The sequence below is a fragment of the Dasypus novemcinctus genome, chromosome 15, assembly GCF_030445035.2.
Source record: "Dasypus novemcinctus isolate mDasNov1 chromosome 15, mDasNov1.1.hap2, whole genome shotgun sequence".
Lineage (NCBI taxonomy): Eukaryota > Metazoa > Chordata > Mammalia > Cingulata > Dasypodidae > Dasypus > Dasypus novemcinctus.
In genome coordinates, this window is record NC_080687.1 from 38,996,792 (window position 1) to 39,016,574 (window position 19,783).

Sequence of the window (19,783 nt, forward strand, 5' to 3'; positions counted from 1 at the left end):
TTCATCAGCCATGTGCAATCTAAGCCCCCTCTAGATTTAGAGATGGAGTGGACATCCCAGGGTCCTCAGGATGGAGGACTAAAATATGGATAAGAGTGGACTTAGTATTCTACTATAGAATTATTATGACTCTAGCAATGGAAGAAATTGTATCATTGATGTGGAGTCAGTGGCCACAGGACTTGCTGAGGGCAGGGAAAGGAAAGAAGAAGCGTGATATGGGGTCATCTTGGACTTGGAGCCATCCTGAATGAGACTGCAGAGACAAATGCAGGACATTATATATCATGCCATAACCCACTGAATGGGCTGGGGGAGAGTGTAAACTACAATGTAAACTATAATCCATGAGGTAGAGCAGTGCTCCAAAATGTATTCATCAAATGTAATGAATGTGCCACACTGATTAAAGAGGTTGTTGATGTGGAAGGAGTGGGGGGGGGGGGCGGGGAGTGGTGTATATGGGAAGCTCTTATCTTTTTTAATAAAACATTTTGTGTGGTCTATGTATCTTTTTAAAAAAAGATAATAAATATAAAAAAGAAAATATGTAGATCATTTTAGCCTTAAATATATATATAAACTGATAAGAATTAATAATTTTTATTTTTACAATATGTATTCTTCCATTCAGAAAAAAATTTTCGATTCATATCTTGTTTATATCTCCAATAAAATGCAGTAGTTTGCTTTATTCAGGTCACAATTGTCTCTAATTAAGCTTATTCCTAAGTATTTTATATCTGTCACTATACTGAATGGGATTTTTTCTTTTTATTCTCTGGTTATTGCTGGATATACCTGAAAATCTCAGTTTTTAGAGAGCTGATGCAAGTAATAGCTGTTTGAAGAATTTTTTTTTTATCTTCTGCCAAACTATTGTAAAAACATTGTTCATGATGTCAGCCCCGATCCCTTTAAGCAATGAATTCCGTCTAGAGATCAGAAAAAGAGGCTTTTTTTCTGAGACAAGCTTAACCCAATGAGGAAGTTTAAGTATTTTCCTTTTTTTGTCTTAGTTGTCAATATATCAGAAGTTTAAGTTCATGTTCAGCTGCAAAAAATGAACTAACCTAGATGCCTGACACACACATTTTTCTGTTCCCTTTAATTGGTTTTGGTTTTACTCATAGTTTTAATTGTCCTATTTTAATTCTGTAATCCACCTCAAATTGTCTTTGGAGGTGGGCCATTAGTCTAGCAAGGTTATATACCTTTATATGCACATTCACAAGTAATTCAACTATGTGATAATTGAATAGTATTGTTCATCTTGTCTTAATTATATATACTCAAAATGGAGTAATCAACCTTTTTTCTTCAGGAAACACTGCAAATCTTCCCCTTTGTATCCCACTCAAGAAAGCATTACAAGAGCATGAGAGTAATCTTGAACGAGTCACCTTGAATCATCTTTAATTTTCCAGAAAAATACCATCATTTTTCATAAACATTGATAATGCAAATATTTTCAGTAATAAATCATTTAAGGCACAACTTAACAACAGGGCAAAATACAACAAATAGTGCATCATCAAGACATTTCGGAACACAAATAAATGCAGAATGGTAAGAAAATGTTTCTGGAAAAGTTTCTTGACAAGGTTAAGTAAGTCTGTACGCAGTTCCTGAATCACTACTCTGAAATCTTCACCAAGCCTTTAAGGCAGTATTAGCCATCTTCTCTTCAGAGTTCCAAAACTCACCTGTTTCTTCCAAGGCAGCCATTCCTTCCTGCCCCTGCAAGGCTATGCTGTGCCCCTTTACTGTGTTCCACTGCATCTATGCTATAGCACATCTCTCATTACAATTATAATTGTCACATTGAGTCTGTCCACTGTAAGTTCCTGGAGAGCAGGGACAATGTCTTATTCACCTTTTATCTCCAATGTCTGGAACAGCATGCATTTCCAACTTGCCCGCATTATATCTTAGTTGTTTCATTTTTGTCTCCCATCAAGAAAGTGAGCTTCTTATCAATGGAGCCTTATCCATCTCTGCATGCCCAGGACTTGTCAAACTGCTACTGGACATTAATTGTAAGAACTATCCTGGTTGATGGTTCACAATCTACCATTTGGACCCTCCCATTCTAGTTTTCTTGGGACCCTTTTGGATTTTCATTCCTAGGCCCCTCCTTGTGTCCCCTTGACTTCTCTGACACCTTATATGCACCAAAAGCAATGAAATTTCCACTGTGTGCCTCCAATACTTCTCCAGAACAGAACAAGAGGATATAAAATTCTGAATAAATATCAGTATGTTTCCAAATGTGAAGAGAATCAAGGATTGGACAAAACACTAACCCATCTATCTATGTATGAAACCCATTCCACAGATGAGCAATACATAACATTTGAAAACCATAATAATTATCAACTAATACATCCTTCTCCAGACTCATCTCACCAAAAACCATGGGTGGTTTGAAATAGTTTAGTCCTCCTTTATGAATGTGAGTTGTCTCCTCAAGAAACTTTGATTTCTCAAAAACCAACCTACTCACACACAAACACAAGATCTGCTGAGTCATTTAGTTTCCATATAGAGGGCCCAGCTCACATCCAATAGTCAAACTTTATTCCCACCAAGGTCATCTGTCTAAGCAAAATCTCATGCATCTGACATCATTAAGGACAGAGATAATCCTCACACAGGAAGCTTGCATATAACTTCATCCCTTCAACACCAAAATTTAAAATGAAAAAAAAAATGCTTTTAAATAGAAATCTACAAATATTATTCACTTTTCTGTTTTTATATTGAGAGAATACTACTTCACACACTTTACAATGGTCTTTATTGCAAAGAACAGAAAACAGTAATTGTTGGTGAGGATGTGGGGAAATCAAAACTCTTGCTTTGCTGGTGGGAATGTAAAATGGCACAGCCACTGTGGAAAACAGTTTGATTGTTCCTCAAAAATTTAAACATAGATTTAACATATGACCTGGCAATTCCAATTTCAGGTATATATGCCACAGAACTGAAAGCAGTGCCTCTAACAGGACAGTGAAGATGAGGTGCTATTTGTGTCCCTATCCTTTCTGGTTCGTCACAGTCTTGGAGGAATGAAAAGCCTGTAAGTCTGACCTGCAGGTAAGTGAAAAAATACATCCCCACAGTCTTCTGGCGCACAAGTGAGCTTTTGCCACCCTACAACCCTGTACCCACTATGCTGTCACCTATGGATCTCCTGACTGACCCCCAAGCACCAGGCTCCACACTTTCCTCCCCAACTTTACTTTCATCATCATTCTTGACTTCAACATTCATATGGACAACCCATCCAAAAGGCCCTGCCTTTTCTTGACCTTCTTAGCTCTAATGATCACTTCTTGCCCCACCTCAGGCACCTAGTCACATAGCTCATACAAGTAATAGCACCCACTCTAGCACCTCAATTTCAAACATCCTGCTCTCTGAGCATAACTTCCGACAGTCCGGCACACTTACAGCAGCATTCCATTACTCCTCCTACATTCTCCAAACTCAGTAAGATTGCCATTATTAACCTTACCACTTTTTCATTATCTATCACCCTCTTGTATCCTCACTTATCTCCTGATCAGCCTACATTACATGGTCTAACACTATAAATATTTCCTTACAAAAATCTCTAACTTTATTGCTTCTCACTTGGTAAAACCCCAATCCTGGTTAAATACATCTATGCATTTACTCCATGCCTCCATCTGCAGTTCAATGTTGCTGAAGAAAATCACAGAACCCTGCTAACTGAGCTGATTTCAAAATTTATAATCCTGGATCTCAAAACAGAATTCAATACTGCCAGGCAATTTACTTCTCTAGGAAATTTGTTTCCCCAAATTCCAAGACATTTACTTCACACCTCCTCTGCTCTCTTCAAATTTCCAACATTCCCTCACTCTCCTTCCCACCCTCAGATAATGACCTTGCTTTGTACTTCATTAAAAAAAAAAAAGCTGTAATCAGATTATTTCTACCTCAACTTTCACTTATCAATTCCACCAAACTTCCTTATCTGTACTCAAATATTCTGCTTTCATTCCTGTTACAAAGGGAAGAAGACAGATGAGATCTTGTGCTCCAAGATCACATCATCTCTCAACTTCATAAAAATTAATGCTCTTTGCTTTATCATTCTTGTTAGCATTCAGAGCTGGTTCAGGACCTCTCACAAGATTGCAATCAAGCTGTCAGATACGGCTGTAGTCTCTGAAGACTTAACTGGGGCTAAAGAATCTCCTTCCAGGCTCACTCACTCTTCTGTTGGCAGGAGGCTTTTTCAGTTCTTCACCATGTGGGCCTCTCTCTAGGGCTGCTCAGGACATGATATTCCCCAGAGTAAGTGATAGAAGTGAGAGAATGAAATCACTGAAGACAGAGGCCACAGTCCTTTTATAACCTAATTTCAGGAGTCACATCTCATCATTTCTGCTGTACTCTATTTCATTAGAATCAAGTCACTATAACCCATACTGGGGGTCAGGAGAGAAATTAAGCTCCACTCTTGAAGGGAAGATTATCAAAGATTCATCAACATATTTTTAAAGTCATCACCCCATTGTTTAAGAACTTGGAGGGGAAGCGAATTTGGCTCAATCGATACAGCGTCTGCCTACCACATGGGAAGATCAGTGTTCAAACCCAGGGCCTCCTGACCCATGTGATGAGCTGGCCCACGTGCAGTGCTGATGCACACAAGGAGTGCCATGCCACACAGGGGTGTCCCCGCGTGGGGGAGCCCCACACACAAAAAGTGCGTCCCGTAAGGAGAGTCGCCCAGTGTGAAAAAAGTGCAGCCTGCCCAGGAGTGGTGCCGCATACACAGAGAACTGACACAGCAACATGATGCAACAAAAAGAGACACAGATTCCCCGTGCTGCTGACAAGAATAGAAGCAGACACAGAAGAACACACAGTGAATGGACACAGAGCAGACAACTAGCAGGGGGGAGGGGGGAGAAGGGGAGAGAAATAAATTAAAAATAAATCTTAAAAATTTGGAGGACTCCTCTACTCTTATCCCAGTATCACCCTATCTCTTTGATCAACTCAAACTCTTAATTATATAGCCCCTTTCTGCTCTAATCATTATTTGTCAGGGCTAGAAATTCTACTTGGAACTGCTGAATTGTGACTAAGAGGGAGCTAGCCTATGGACCAGGCCATTAAGCTAAGGTTGGAAGATTGCAGACATGAAAAATCACCTGGGTCCTCAGAAAAATAACAGTACTAACACTCAGTGAGTGCCAACCATGCTTCAGGTATTTCTCTAAGTGTGTGCATTAGCACATATGATCCTCATCATAAATAATAGGTAGGGATGTTTTTTAATCACTTTTAAATGGACTAGAAAGTAAGAAAACTGAAGAATTTATTCAATTTGTGCAAGGTCACATAAAAGTGGTAGAGTTTGGATTTATACCTACAGTCAGATTTCAGAACTTAGCCTCTTTGCTGCCTCTTGAAAACACATTGAGACAGAATTGATCAATTTTTAAATCCTCTTTCTGGGGACTTGTTATGATACTGATAATTTCTTATCAAGCCAGTTTGAATTTGGGGTTTTGTTACTTGCAGCTGAAGACATCCTAATAAATTCACACAGATTCTTCATCTGTAAAATGGGGATACTACTATAGCTTGAAAACATTGCCATTAGCATAAAGAGTTTAATCAGTGTTAATGTGCCCTCTCTTTTCCTGGATACCTTCTATTTCCAGTTACCACATCTTTCACAGATTACATTGTTTTACTGAACCATCTCTAGGAGTCCAACCCAGCCTTTGAGTTCTGTATATTTCTAGGAGTCAACCCATGAAAATCTGTCCTATTCTCCTGGAATTGACCCTGAGTATGTCTGAAGTATGAAAATTGGTTCACTAGTTCAAAAAAATAGTCTGCTAATAGATCTATATTATATTAAAACTCTAGATTCTAAAAGATTTTGTTTTCTGTTCTAAAGTAACTTCTGCTTTCTTTGTAATTAGCTGAAAAACTAATTGCTTAGTGAACAATTCAGTGAATTCTCACAACCTACATCAGCTTAAATATAGAAGAGGTATATTATCAGCTCACTTTCAGTACATATTAACCTATAGCTATAATTTATATCTGTTATATAAAATAACGTTGTGAATACAAAATTTTAAAAAAATTTTAGGAGAACTTTCTCAAAAGGATAAGGCCGTGGGAGAAATCTTTTTTAAATCTTTACATGAATGATCTGTGTCAAATCCCTGATGGGCTAAGAGAAAGACTTCTGCATGTTAATAAGTCTTTTTATGGTACATTATGTCCTGTTTTAAAAGGAAACTGCTCATTATGCTAACAAGCTATGAACTGAATGTATATTTTGCATATTTTTCAACCTCATTGTTGTCATTCTGAATTTTGGAAACTCTTGATAAAAGCTGAATTATGTATCCATTGCATTTCCAAAAACCAACTTTCCTTTCTTTCTCAATCTGTGTCAAAAGGCATCTCACCATCAATGTAATTTCAATTTGTATAGTGCTTTATACTTTTCAAAGCATTTTCGTAGTCATTTCTTAACTCATGAAAACTCTAAAAAGGAAATAGGGCCCATATTCTTATCCAAATTATCTGATAAATTAGTTAATACCTTATCCATTATTTCTTTCATTTGTTCATTTACTCAGTCAACATTTACTTGCCAGTCATTAGGGAACAGGCACTATTCTAGGTAGTGAGGATACAGAGATGAACAAAACAAAGTTCACCATCCCCAGGTAACATATATTTTGGCAGGACATTCCCACAATAAATAAACAAGTAAGTGAAAAAGTCATTTGAACCTGTTGACCAGCTGCCAGATTTTAAATTTAGAACTCTTTTCAGGGTACCATTCTGTTCCCCTGATCCAAATCATCCAGTGTAAAAGTTTTCTTTGACATGAGGTTTGGCAGTTTGATTTCTTGGACACATCTCTCTTTGTGTTTCAAAAATGTCTCCGATTTTCCTCCTGTAAGGTAATTCAGTTGACAACTGTCAAAACATTATTTAATAATCACCAAGTTCCAAGTACTATGACAGATAGTTTGAGAACCTCCCTTCCCCAAAAAAAGGAATCATGGATTTAAAAATAAATTTAAAAGGAAATGAAGCACACCTGGAAAAATGCATACAAATAAAATTTTAAAGTACAAATTAATACCCTGTAAGAGTAGACCAGATTAGTTATTAACAGTTGACTGGCTAAACAATGTTTCCATAGGATAGTATTTCAAATTACTAGCCTTTGTCTGTTTTCCAATCTCACAGCATTCACTAGTAAGTTAACTTGTTCCATGTATCATCAGTAATTCATGACTTGCTTGTGAAAGTGCAGGGACAGCACTACTACAGACCTAATACAATGAATATCTTATTAGGAAGAAATTAACAAATGAATTGTTGTCGATCAATAGGTGTTGAAGAGAAAATTACAACGATAGTAAAGCCTAAATAATTTATATACGCAATTGATTTTTTCATTACATTAATTATTCTTTATAGCACACATAAGGAACTTGTAGAATAAAACTTTCAAAGCAAAGAAATTTATATGCAGTGGTGTTTTAGACTTATATCTGGATTTAGAGAAAAAGAATAGCTCAGAATAGTTCACTAATATTTTTCCTATTAAAAATGCATCAGATAAATCAGGCATTTCCAATGTACATAAGGTCCTTCATGTTGTCAGAAGTTTTTATATACAAGTATTTTTTATATTTATTAGTCAATAAAGTACTGATAGAAATGTTTATTAATAGAAATATTAGAAATAGAAATATTCATTAATCCACTTCTTTCACTGCATATGATAAGGAAGGCACAATAATGAACCCAATGAAGATATATGGGAAAGAAAATGTTCCCTGACCCCTCTCCCATATTCTTTAAGGTAGGTGGACTTAAATTGAGCTCAATGGAATGCAGTTCCTTAGAGCTAATAACTTGCTCATAACCAGCAAAGAACATTTCCTGAGGCAATTTTATTATGGCAAATACCTCTTCATTCAAAGACAAAGGCCTCAAGATGATCCTTTTGTTTTCAGGGCTATTGCTAATTCTAGCCAAGTCCCAAAACAGAGTATGAGAGACCAAAAAAAAACAGTTTGTATATAAAGAGAGACTGAGGAAGAGGATGGAGGTTATGTGTTCTCCATGGATGATATTGTACCCAGTAACTCAAAATCTCTTCCTAAGGGTGGGAGAAATGAACTTAACACATTCCTTCCAATCCCAAAATATGCACTAAGTACATACATTGCATTGAATATTGTTTTTGCCATCTACATATGTTGACCAGTTCATGGCATTTTGATCCTTGGAATTAAAGCAATGAATTGATAGCTTTTGTGTCTAGTTTTCTCAGATGAAAATTTCTTCTTATTTCAGTATCTAATGTTAAGAGAGTTTCAGGGTTACAATAATTTATACAAAAAGGTGCATATTATATTTTCCCAAAAATAAATAAGGAAATAATGTTTCAAGAGCCCTTTAAATTAAAACCAAAATCATCAGAATACTTTCAAATGTGATACAATTTTTTCCTTCATATTTTACCTTCAGAGACCTAAAGCTATGTAAATATTACTCTGAAGAGTCTTCCTTCTCTTGGAAGAAAATCTTTGCCATAGAAAGCATCTCATCTTATAAGTATGTTTTTTAAAATTACAGCTTTGTAAACTGCTTTGTCATGTCTACTAATATATTTTTCAAATTCATAAAATGCCACACACAGATATATAAAATGTATATTGTCTACTGCTCTTCATAATACAGATCTATTTACCCAAATATTTCATAGTTACCAGCTGAATCTGGAGCACATGGGTGACAAAACACCCAAACTTAGCATTATTTTTATTATTCAGCTAAAAGTCACTAGTCGTCTTTGGTGAATGACTATAGGTGAAGACTAATGGTCCATAAAGAACACATGGCACTAAAACATAGGGTATTCATCCTCAATCTCATTTATAGAAATGAAACTGGATAATCATAAAGTGAGTTAGAAGACACTTCAAGGTATTTTAAGACACTCTGCAAGTTATTCTACCTTTTCCAAGCCTAAGTCCATTCTCCATGTTTCTTTGCCTTGCTAAAGTCCACGGAATGTATATAGCTCTCTTGCCCTTTAGTTTCCACTGTATTTAGCCATGGAAGATGATGGAAGGAGATGGGCCTGCTGGATGAGAAAATGGTTTTTCCTCCTCCACTTCCTCTCTCCCCCAGTCCCTGTAGTTATGGCCGTAGCTGTTTTCCTCTAAGGGGTTCATAATGAGAAGCCCCTTCCAAGGCTCTTTCCTATCATCAAGAGTAGAGCTCCTATCAGGCTCTGGCAGATACTGGAAGCTGATGGCAACTTTTCCTCCCTTTGCCACTTCAGGCCCAGAGGGGTTAACGGCTTTCCCTGGTTGCTAGTCGCAAGGTACCTCAAGATCCAATAGCGGTTTCCCTAACCTATTTCATACCTCTATTAACCATTCCTTTCAAAATCCCAGAATGTGCCTATGTTGGCTGCCAGAACCCTGACTATTAGAGCTAATAATGTTTTGAAACAGCATGGTACAGAAAAATAATTTTTAAGTAAAGAAGTGAATGTCAGCAGCATCTAAATACACTAAAGCTCTGAGTCAGATAGCATCCTCTATAGTTGATTACTTCCTATAAATGCACTAAGGAGACAAACCATTCCAAATAACATCCATTTCTGTCTTCTGCTTTGAATATTACCTTCTTTCTGACTCAGTTCCTTTGGGATTTCATTCTTCACCTTGACTACCTTTGCCCTTCTTCCTCTCTCCCTCCTTTGAAACATCCTTCTAATTTACACTCTACATTGTTGCTGTCTGTTCTCTCTTCTTTGGTATGTCACCTTGTTCTTAATGGTATTATATGGGCCTTAGCTTCAGATTTCTCACACATATTACATTACTGCATATCTCTGTTTAAAACCCTATTTACTATTTTTCCTAGGTTTATGTGTTAACTTTCAAAATAAACCCATAAAATCCTACATGTTTCTAATTAAAGACCACAAAATACAGATGTTATCACGGTGCAGGTTTACAGTTATACATCCAGGCCTTTGAATTCTTTGGAAGAAAAACTCTGTAAAATCTAACAAATAAATACCCAAGGACATCAAGGTGGCTAGCATTTCTACCTCCTCGTGTTTATAAAGAAACTAGAATGAAGAGGCAAATGTAAACATAGTGTTAAAAGGAAGGTTCTAAAAACAAATGACACAGTCCTTACCAATAAAAGCATGGTAAGATATTAATAATAGCAGTGAACTACAAATGTTTATGTGCCCACAGGCAACTAATTCAATTTCACTGTAGCACCGCTTCGTTTATGAACTTAATTGTATGTGTTTAAGCATTTTATTACTATTTCATTAATTCTCCATAAAAATAAAATGGTATGCTGAAAAAAGAACTGCAAGTGTCTATTCAAAAGCATTCGTTGAATGTCCGAGTGTCCATAATAAGCTAAGAATCAACATTTACATATATCATTTATGGCTTTTCTTTTCCATCACAGCTTACATGTTCTATTTTGCATTACTCAGAATGAAAAGTTCCAGATTCATAAAGAACAGGACAGGTTTACCTATAATTTTATCTTTACACAAAATACCATGTATATATATGATGAATCCGCAAGAATATAATAATAGCTAAGTCTTATATGATTACCTCACTTTCTCTCAGGCTGTGTTCACAAGAGAGTACTATTATTACTCCCCTTTTACACAGAAGGAAAAGGAAGTGCAGAGTAGGTTGAATCAGATTAAAATCTAGTTTCAAAATCTAGGCTTTTAAGCATTAACTTAATTACAGTCACACACTGGACATCATCACAGCCTCCAGGTTTTCAGTGGCTGATAAACTTGTCATCGGTTTCCTCCAGGTTTTCTTTAGCACTTTTCTCCTCCCATTATTCCCCAATATCATAATCTCCAGCCAGTAGCAGCCCAGAGTCAGTATGATGTATCTGTCTTTCATTCACCCTCCCACCCCCAGCAAAGTTCCCATCCTCTCACTTTAGTCTAATTTTATTCTGAGGTAAGAATGAAAGATAGGATTAACCTTCCCACGAAGCAAACACATATGTTTGTACCCAAAGGAATTTCTGATTTTTGTCACATAGTCTAATGGGACAAACCTCCTTGAATTGTTCAGTGAGCCCTGGCCTCCATATTTCTCTTTTGAAGAATGGGGAGGGGGGCAATTGACATCTGGCTAACTTACTAGTTATGAAAAGGAACTACTAACAATAAGAATCTGCCCCTGAAATAACAAAGACATAATACAAAATTTTTGATAATTCCATCTTTTAAATGACCCCAGTCTTGTCAATTATGCTTATATTTTTGAAAGTTAAGCTAAAACATACATTTATTGAGTATCTTTTATAGGTCAATCTCTGCTCTGGGCACTTTATGTGTTTTACTGAACAACTGTATTTAAGGAAGATGCAAACAAATAGTATTGTCTAAGTTAACAAATGTCGATATATTTCCTAACACATAGTTAAATAAATGTTTAGTTATGACTTACAACAAAGCTATAGTAGTCAATTAAAACCAACAGAGAATTTATACATCATATCCATGATTTAACAAACCAAAAAACAAGATAATTGGTTACTACAACATATTCATTTGGTTTCAGTTAATTATTTTCATACAGAACCTATTTTTGGCCCAATCATTTATTTTGTGGCTCTGAAAATCATTAAGATTTGCCAGTCTCAATTAACCTGTTTAATTTATTATCAAAGCTTTTGATTGTCTTTAGTCAAAATGAGATTAGCTTTGGGGAATAATAATATAAGAATCTAAGATTAAGGAAATCCATGTTGTTGGTGGCTAAATTTACCTAACTTCTAATTACTAGGCAAACATTTCCTTTTCTCTAAAATCAACCCAGTCAAAAACTCCAAAGTTAGCAGCAAGAAAAGGCAGAAGAGAATAATAAATCATCTATTACATTTCTGCTTTGAGTTTATATCTTCACAACTGAAAAAAGTGAATGGGTTTAATTCAACCACATTCTGACTTATAGCAAATACTAGTGATTTGAACCAGAAGCAATACTTTAAGAGACCCTGTAATAAACATTTAAGTGGATATGGCATATAGACAGAACAATCTCTTCTCTCCTCAGTTTTACATTGCACACAAACCTTATTGTAAAAATTAACCTCCTCTGCAGTTCAACATTTCTAATTAGAAGAGATATCAAACAGATTATGCTTTAGAAAGCAAAACAGGCCATAATAGTCTAGATAGTCTTTTTAAACAGAGCCCTGCAGCCTCCTTATATATTTTAGCTTGCTGTCTAAAGGAAAAGCAATAACCAAATGATGTTTCAAAGTGGTTATGGTATTTTGGGGCAAGTCATGTTATATTTTCTCATCTTTGCTTTTTTTGGAAAAAAAAAAAGTACCTGGATTGAACCCCAGATCTCATACATGCAAAGCAGGTGCTCAACCACTGAGCTACACCTGCTCCATACTTTCATCTTAGCTTTTTATACTATTAAGAAGTACACATTCTATTACAGTACACAGGAACTATTTATTGCTTTTGACCCTGAATGTGTAAAATAGTTAATCTGGACAGCTCATAACATCAAATTGTGAGTTACCAAAAGTTTTCTCGGTAGAAATATTTACAAATCTTGAGAACTGACTACTTCCTTTATAATCCTTTTTTTCTTCTTCTGTGTATGGGGCAGAAAATGGGAGAAGAAAGATACCCTGAAGAAAGCATAGATTAGAACTATAAAACTTTAAAAAAGGAAGCAGACTTGGCCCAATGGGTAGGGCATCCACCTACCACATGGGAGGTCCATGGTTCAAACCCGGGGCCTCCTTGATCCGTGTGGAGCTGGCCCATGCGCAGTGCTGATGCACCCAAGGAGTGCCCTGCCACGCAGGGGTGTCCCCCGCGTAGGGGCGCCCACGCAAGGAGGGCGCCCCCTAAGGAGAGCCGCCCAGCGCAAAATAAATGCAGCCTGCCCAAGAATGGCGCTGCACACACGGAAAGCTGACACAACAAGATGACTCAACAAAAAGAAACACAGATTCCCGTGCTGCTGATAAGGATAGACGCGGTCGCAGAAGATTACATTGAGTAGACAACTGGGGGGGGGGGGGAGTGGAGTGGGGAAGGGGAGAGAAATAAATAAATAAATCTTTTAAAAAAAAAAACTTTAAAAGAAAAAGCCATCTACGACAAGCACTTTGCCAGGAAGGAATTCCAGTTACAACATCAGTGGTTACCCAGTCACTCCTAAAATTTTCATTCTTGGGGAGCACACGACTTCAAAAAACAGTTCATGTTCATTTTGAACAGTTATAAATTTTATGAAGTTCTTTCATGCAATGAGTTGAAATCCTTATCCTATCACTTCTCATCCATGTATTTTAGTTCTATCTATCCTTTGGGGGCAATATAGAACAAGTCTTCTCCACCTTCCACATCTTCCTTTGAGCATTTTAAAACAACCATTATGTCTCTCCTTATTTTTTTCTACCAACTCATCGAATATTACCAATTTGTTCAATTAATTCTCATATGATTTGGTTTGCAGATGCTGCAATTAAATTGGAGTTGTAGTGTGACTTTTAAAATCTTCCTAAAATAGAATGTAAAAAGAGATCTGAAGATTCATTTCTTTCTAATTTTTGACACCTATAACTGATACAACTAGAGTGACTGTCCATAACCAATGGTGCATCCAAAAGCTGTATCTATGCTAGTTTTCCTTCTTCTGATAATTGATTTCACACAAGATCAAGAGTCCCACACAAGGCGGGTCCAAGGAAGGGCCTCATCTCCCTGGCCACATTGATTGGTTGAAGGGGTGGGCACAAGATCCAAGCTGGATTAATCTGAGCCATTCCCCAAGATTTCAAATTAGATCTGGGAGTAGGTTTGTTTTCCTCTCTGCTTATGAAACTATTAGACGTAAAGAGCATTTCCCCATTTCATGAATGATCCAATTTGATTGGATGAGGCCAATATACAAAGAGTAAGGGGGAAAAGACCCTAAATTGTCAGTTCCAGTTATTCTTGAAACCACGTCTACCCCTGATTTTGCTGTGTTCTAGTTATCTAATCCAATAATTCACCTCTGTTTGAACCGAGTTTGAGTTAGCTCTATATTACTTGCAACACAAAAGAATCCTCTAAATATGTTACCCACAAGATTCCATCTACTCTAACAAGGACAATGGAATAAGGATCATTAAAGAGAAAAGCTGCCATCCCACTTTTTGAAAGGACAGAGATGGAATTTCTTCCCAGTATTATTTAAGAATGGGAGTGATACTCACCAAAGAAAATTAAGACCTGTCTTAGCTAGCAGCCTAAGCTCCATAGGGCTGGCACTGCTCAAAATTGTACTCAGAACTGGCATAGTATCTGGCACAAGGTAGGTGCTTAAGCCACTCCTTGCTATATTTCTCATAGCAAACAGAAGATAAGTAATGCAATTGAATGCAAAATACCAAAATGAAGACACTAATTCCCTGGGGAAACCACAGACAAAGCTTTTAGCCTCTTTAAGGGCTCAGATTAACCCTTGCCATGTAAAATAGTGGGACCTCCTTATCTCTTTGGACTTTTTCCATCAAAAATGCTATGATTCTAATCATATTCTACAAGGGTAAAGAGGAGTCTTCTCAAGATCTGAACATGCAGATATAGGGGGGAAATATATAGTAATAAGAAAGGAAACCAAGATAGTGAGAAAGAATAGCCTACCAAAGAAATAATTGGTAAAAAGAAAAAGAAAAAGAATGGGAAAAATCATCAGTATCATGAGAAGAGGTCATTCATGTGTCATCTTCCTATTAGCTGCTTTGGGATTACTGTAGTCAGAAAATCCTTCTGTGCTAGATCCAAATTGCCAGCCCTGGAGCCCTGCCCCGCCATGGCCCATCTAATCCATACAAATGATTCCTTCAAGTGTGCCATACATCTGATTTCAGAGCAGACTTCCAACTTCTGCCTTTGGACCTAGATATTCCCACCTCCTCTCTCACCATGCCAGAGAGCTTTTCTTATGACAAATAGAATGTATAATCAAATTATATTCTGTGCCCTCCCATCCCTGTTTCCCCCTTGCAGTGGCTGATGCCCAAATGTCCACAGTTTACTTTGAAACTTAGAATTCTGCTTCAGTACAAATAACCATAAAATGGCATCTCTAAAAATTAAGGTGATTCATTGACAGAAAGCTGCTCTAGGGACTGACCTCAGATTCTGAAAAAAAAAAAAAGGCGTTGAATAGAGAAAACAGTACTACAATTAACAACTGATATTTAAGTATTACTATATACCAGCATATTAAGTACTATTTACAAGCATAGTATTACCATATGGGCCATATTACATATTACTGTATACCAGCAAATATTCTGTGCTAAGCATTTTGCATGCATTAGCTCATTTTGTTCTCTTAACACCCCTATGAGGGAGGTACTGATTATTTTCTACACTGCAAAGAAAAATAATCTGAGGCTCTTGTTACACAGCTGGTAAATACAAGAACCATATCCATCTGACTCCAGAATCCTCACTTACCCACTACGTGATCCGGGTCACAGATCCCTACGTGAAATGAGGAGAGGTAACATGGGGGACTAAATGCAGAGAGACTAAGAAACTGAAATCAACATGATCTTCCTCTCAGTTTTGCTTAGAGTCAGCCCTTTTTGAAGTAGAACCTTGTTCTCATTATTTTGCAATAGATTGTCTGCCATTTTACATTGTGGAAATGTACCCTCTATTATCCAGGCTAGTCTAGATGACTGTAGAATGCTACAGACATTACAATGACAGACAACTAATTCAATCTTCTCTCCTAGAAAGACAGTACTGTTAACATTTTTTCAACTTCTTTCCTATTGCTTTTAATGTAGGGCATCTCACATAAACCATAACAATGCCCTCATAGTATCTAAAGAAAAATAAATTGAGAAGTATTGAGAAGAGGACAGAAGGTGAAGAGGAAAAAGAAGAAGGATTATTAAAAGTAGGACAAATAATACTATCACAAAATTGAGAAATTAATTTTTTTAAAAAGCAAACCAGTGCAACATGATTATCTGACGACTTGTGATTCAGGCAGAAATGAATGTTCGCGGTCTAGAGCTGAACAAAGAAAATAGCTTGTGCAATAGAAACCATATATTTAAGTAGCCAACCTGGAATTCTCCTACATCACAAAGTAGAGCGTTATTGGGTATCTCTTGGAGAAAAGAGACCTTAGTGCTCATAGTCTATGCAGGGTCTGTAGAGGAGCACCATTTCATCACTAAGCAAAAATCCAATTATTTTAAGATTCCAAGTCCTATTCTAATTCTCCCAAAGTCTTCATTTATTCACTAAGACTTTTAAGTACATTGGTAGAAAATAATGCTGACCCCTACTGAAGAGTCATTAGAAGTTTCCATGTGATAATCAATGTCTCCAGTTTCTAATGGAATAGAAGTTGGGAAGGAGACTAGGAAACTCTTTGGGGTCAGTCAGGAATTGATATGTAAAGGTCTAAATATAAAGACTACAATGCTGGATGGAATGATGAAATACAGCAGATATTGTCTCACACTGAAAAGATCATTTTATGTGTTAGGAAGTTTGGAAGAAATAATTGCAAAACTTCTTTAAGCTGAAATAGAGTGTCGGTACCTAAAATAAACAATTACAAATCTTTGAAAGTAAAAGATCCTAAAAATATATCAAAAAAGGAACATAATGCCTTCATTTCAACTCCAACCAGTTTCGTATTCTAACCACTTTCTATTAAACAGGGAAAGGAGCAGGGAGGAGGGAAAGTATTTGAAAACCTGCCAGAGGAAAAACGTCCCATAATGATATTTTGCTCATTCTTGGAGAAATGAAGTTGAATTAGATGCTTCAGTGGTGGTGAATTCCTGAATCTGGGTGGAGTCCAGTAAATGAAGCTTTTTCATAATGTCAAATGCAAAAGCTATCTGATATGAACATATTGAGCTTGTGTTTTTAAATTCCTATTTTCTTACATCAAATTATTTGAAACCTTTGAGATTAAACCCTTCAATAAACCAGTGTTCCAAGCTTTTAATATTTTAGTCCCTTGAGCAAGCATGTCAGATTAATCTTCAAATTGTAATGGGCAGGAAGAATATTCAACCAAATTCTTAAGCCCATGCCTCTCTCAAAGGATATTAATAATGTAAGCAGTTTCATTGGCTATTAAGATTTCAAACTTTCCTAATTCTCAGCAGCATTACTATTAAAAAAAAAAAAAAGGAGGAATTTAGTCCATGCAGAAAGAAAGGGATCTTATCTTTGTATCTGCTTAGCACACTGTCAGTCACACAGTAGGCACTCAATAAATACTTTTAGAATGAGTTGATGGAATGGCTTGGGGAGGGGGGTAGTGGATATCTTCCTGAGAACAGCATGAGTCCAAATCCTGGCATTGCTCGGCAAGAAAGACCATGTCCAGAATTAGGGTTATCAAGGATGAGCAGGAATTTGAACTTCTATCTTCAAAGCGGCATCAAAAGAATTGTTTCCTGATCTGGTAGGCATCCATCCAAGCGCCACGTATGGAAGGATTATACTTTCCTTGGGTTATCACCATTCGTGGAAAACTCCTGTCCTGCCTTTCTACTTCCAGCTACCTCTGCCCCGGGATTCCACTCACAAGAGAACTTAAGTAAAAGATGCGACCTCGCTGGTCTAACCCAGACCCCGCGCGCGCTGACAGGCCATTCGGTGAGGTTTTTCAAACGTCCTGTCTGAAGGAGGCCACACCGCGCCAGGCGCCAGGAAGGATTATCCACAAGGGCTGTGGACACCTTTGAAGGTGAATGGGGGGGCGGGGGGGATAGCAGGGGAGGAAGAGGAGTGAGTTCAAGGCCAGAGCATTATCCAGAGGCTTCTTACCCTCTACTAAAGCCTCTGCCTCAACCGCTGGAAGATGCGGGGAACCACTGGCACGCCGCGGGAGCGCGGCTCCCGCAGGACTGGGACTCAGGGGAGAGGAACAGGGAGACGGCAAGAAGCGAGACTGGGCAGGGGACAGTACCTGGTGTGGCTGTGGTTACGGGGACAGTCCTTCTTCTCCATGATGGCCGGCACGCAGTTGGTGAGCTCAGTCCAGTCGGCGTGCAGCCCGCAGCTCCAGCCAGTAGAGAAGCGAGAGAAGAGCCACGTCTCTTTCTTGCCCGGCCGGTGGCAGGTGCACTTCTTCTGGCCCGCTTTGCAGCTACAGGGCTGCTCCAGCCGGATGTTCTTCACCAAGTGGCGGCCGAACGTGGTGCCCCCAGTCTTCTGGATGTGAAGAAACACGATCACGTCGCGCCCTTTGATATTGAAATCCACGAAGCGGGTCAGGTCTTTCAGGGTGAAGTTGAAGCGAGGCACGAACCGGGGCAGTGAGCCATTCTCCAGGGCCTCAGGGTCCGGCTCTTCCTCCTCCTCTTCCTCCTCCTCCTCCTGCTCCGGGTTCCCCGGCTCCTCCTCCTCGTCCTCAGGCGCCGCGTCCCCCCGAGACCCCTCGGGGGCGCCCCGGGGCGGCGGGGGCAACTGGGGCCGCCGCTCCCACTCCTCGGGCGGCGCCTGTGCCCGGCGGGCGGGGCCCGGGGCGGCGGCGCGCGGACCGGCCTCCCCGGCGCGGGGCTGGTCCCCGAAGTTGGTGCAGGAGCTGGTGCAGGAGGGGGACACGTACTGGTACATGATGACCACGAAGAGGAGAGTGAGCACCGGCGTCAGGAGCCACTTGTTGAACCTTTCATCCATGGTCCCGCTCTCAGGCCAGCAGGCGAAGCGGCGGCGGCAGCGGCACGGACCGGCGCCCGCTCGGAAGTTTCGGGGACTCCGGGGCGCGGCTCGGAGCCCGCCGCTCCTCCATGCCCCTGACGCCGAGGCGTGCAGCTGACAGGCGGCCTCACGGCCCTCGCGCACCCGCAGAGCCGGGATCTGCGAGGGACGCGGGGGAGGCCGGCGCCGAGGCGCGCGGCTGCAGCGCGGGGCGCCCTGTACTCCCGGGGGCGCCCGGCTCTGTCCGCGCGGTGCTCCCGCCCGAGCGCGGCGCCGCGCGGCGCTCTCAGGCGAAGCAGAGCATCCCGCGGCCGGCTCGCAGCCTCTCAGGCGCTGGGGAGCGGGGCTCTGGTCCTGGACCTCCCCGGGGCAGCTGGGAAGCGGAGAATCTGCGGACGCGAGAGCGGGGGCTTCATGAGGCTCACCAGGGCGCCAGGAGAAGAGGGAAGGTGCGGTCCGGGTCCCTCCGCCCTGGCCGGCCGCGGGCACTGAGCCCCGCACGCGCGCCGGGCGCCTTTGCCCGCAGGTCCGCAGGCGCCAGGCGCGGGAGCCGAGAGGGCAGACGGCGCCCGCTGCAAGTTTGCTGAGGAGCCCCGGCAGCGGGAGCTGGTGAGGCGCCTCTGCGGAGCCGCCTCTCTGGGCGAGACGCACTGCTGCTCCGGGTCTGCCAGCCCAGGCGCAGGCACGCAGACACACGAGCACACACAGGCTGGCACCGCCACAACCCGCCAGCCGGTGTGACAGGAGCCCTGCTACCCGCAGCAAAAAACCTGCCCTAGGTACGGAGCATGCGCCAAAGCCTTCCCCAGCCCCGGAGGAGTTTCCAGGGGAGGAGTCCACTGCTCCCCAGGTCTTGAAGGAGGCAGCTAGGGGCGGGGGTGTGGAGGAAGCGGGAGTGGGAATCCCTTCAGCCAAGCGCAGGAAAAGGTTTGGGATTTTAAAAAAGGTGGAGCG

At 40.1% G+C, this 19,783-nt stretch overlaps 1 protein-coding gene across 1 annotated transcript in view; it reads right to left on the minus strand.

The window, feature by feature from the left end:
• Positions 1 to 18,862, minus strand: part of HS6ST3 (heparan sulfate 6-O-sulfotransferase 3) — a 748,085-nt gene extending 729,223 nt beyond the window's left edge. The window contains exon 1 of the mRNA XM_058276492.1: positions 18,096 to 18,862. Coding sequence (XP_058132475.1) covers positions 18,096 to 18,808 — 713 coding nt within the window. The 5' untranslated portion in view covers positions 18,809 to 18,862. The remainder of the gene's footprint in view (positions 1 to 18,095) is intronic.
• Positions 18,863 to 19,783: the final 921 nt, after the last annotated feature.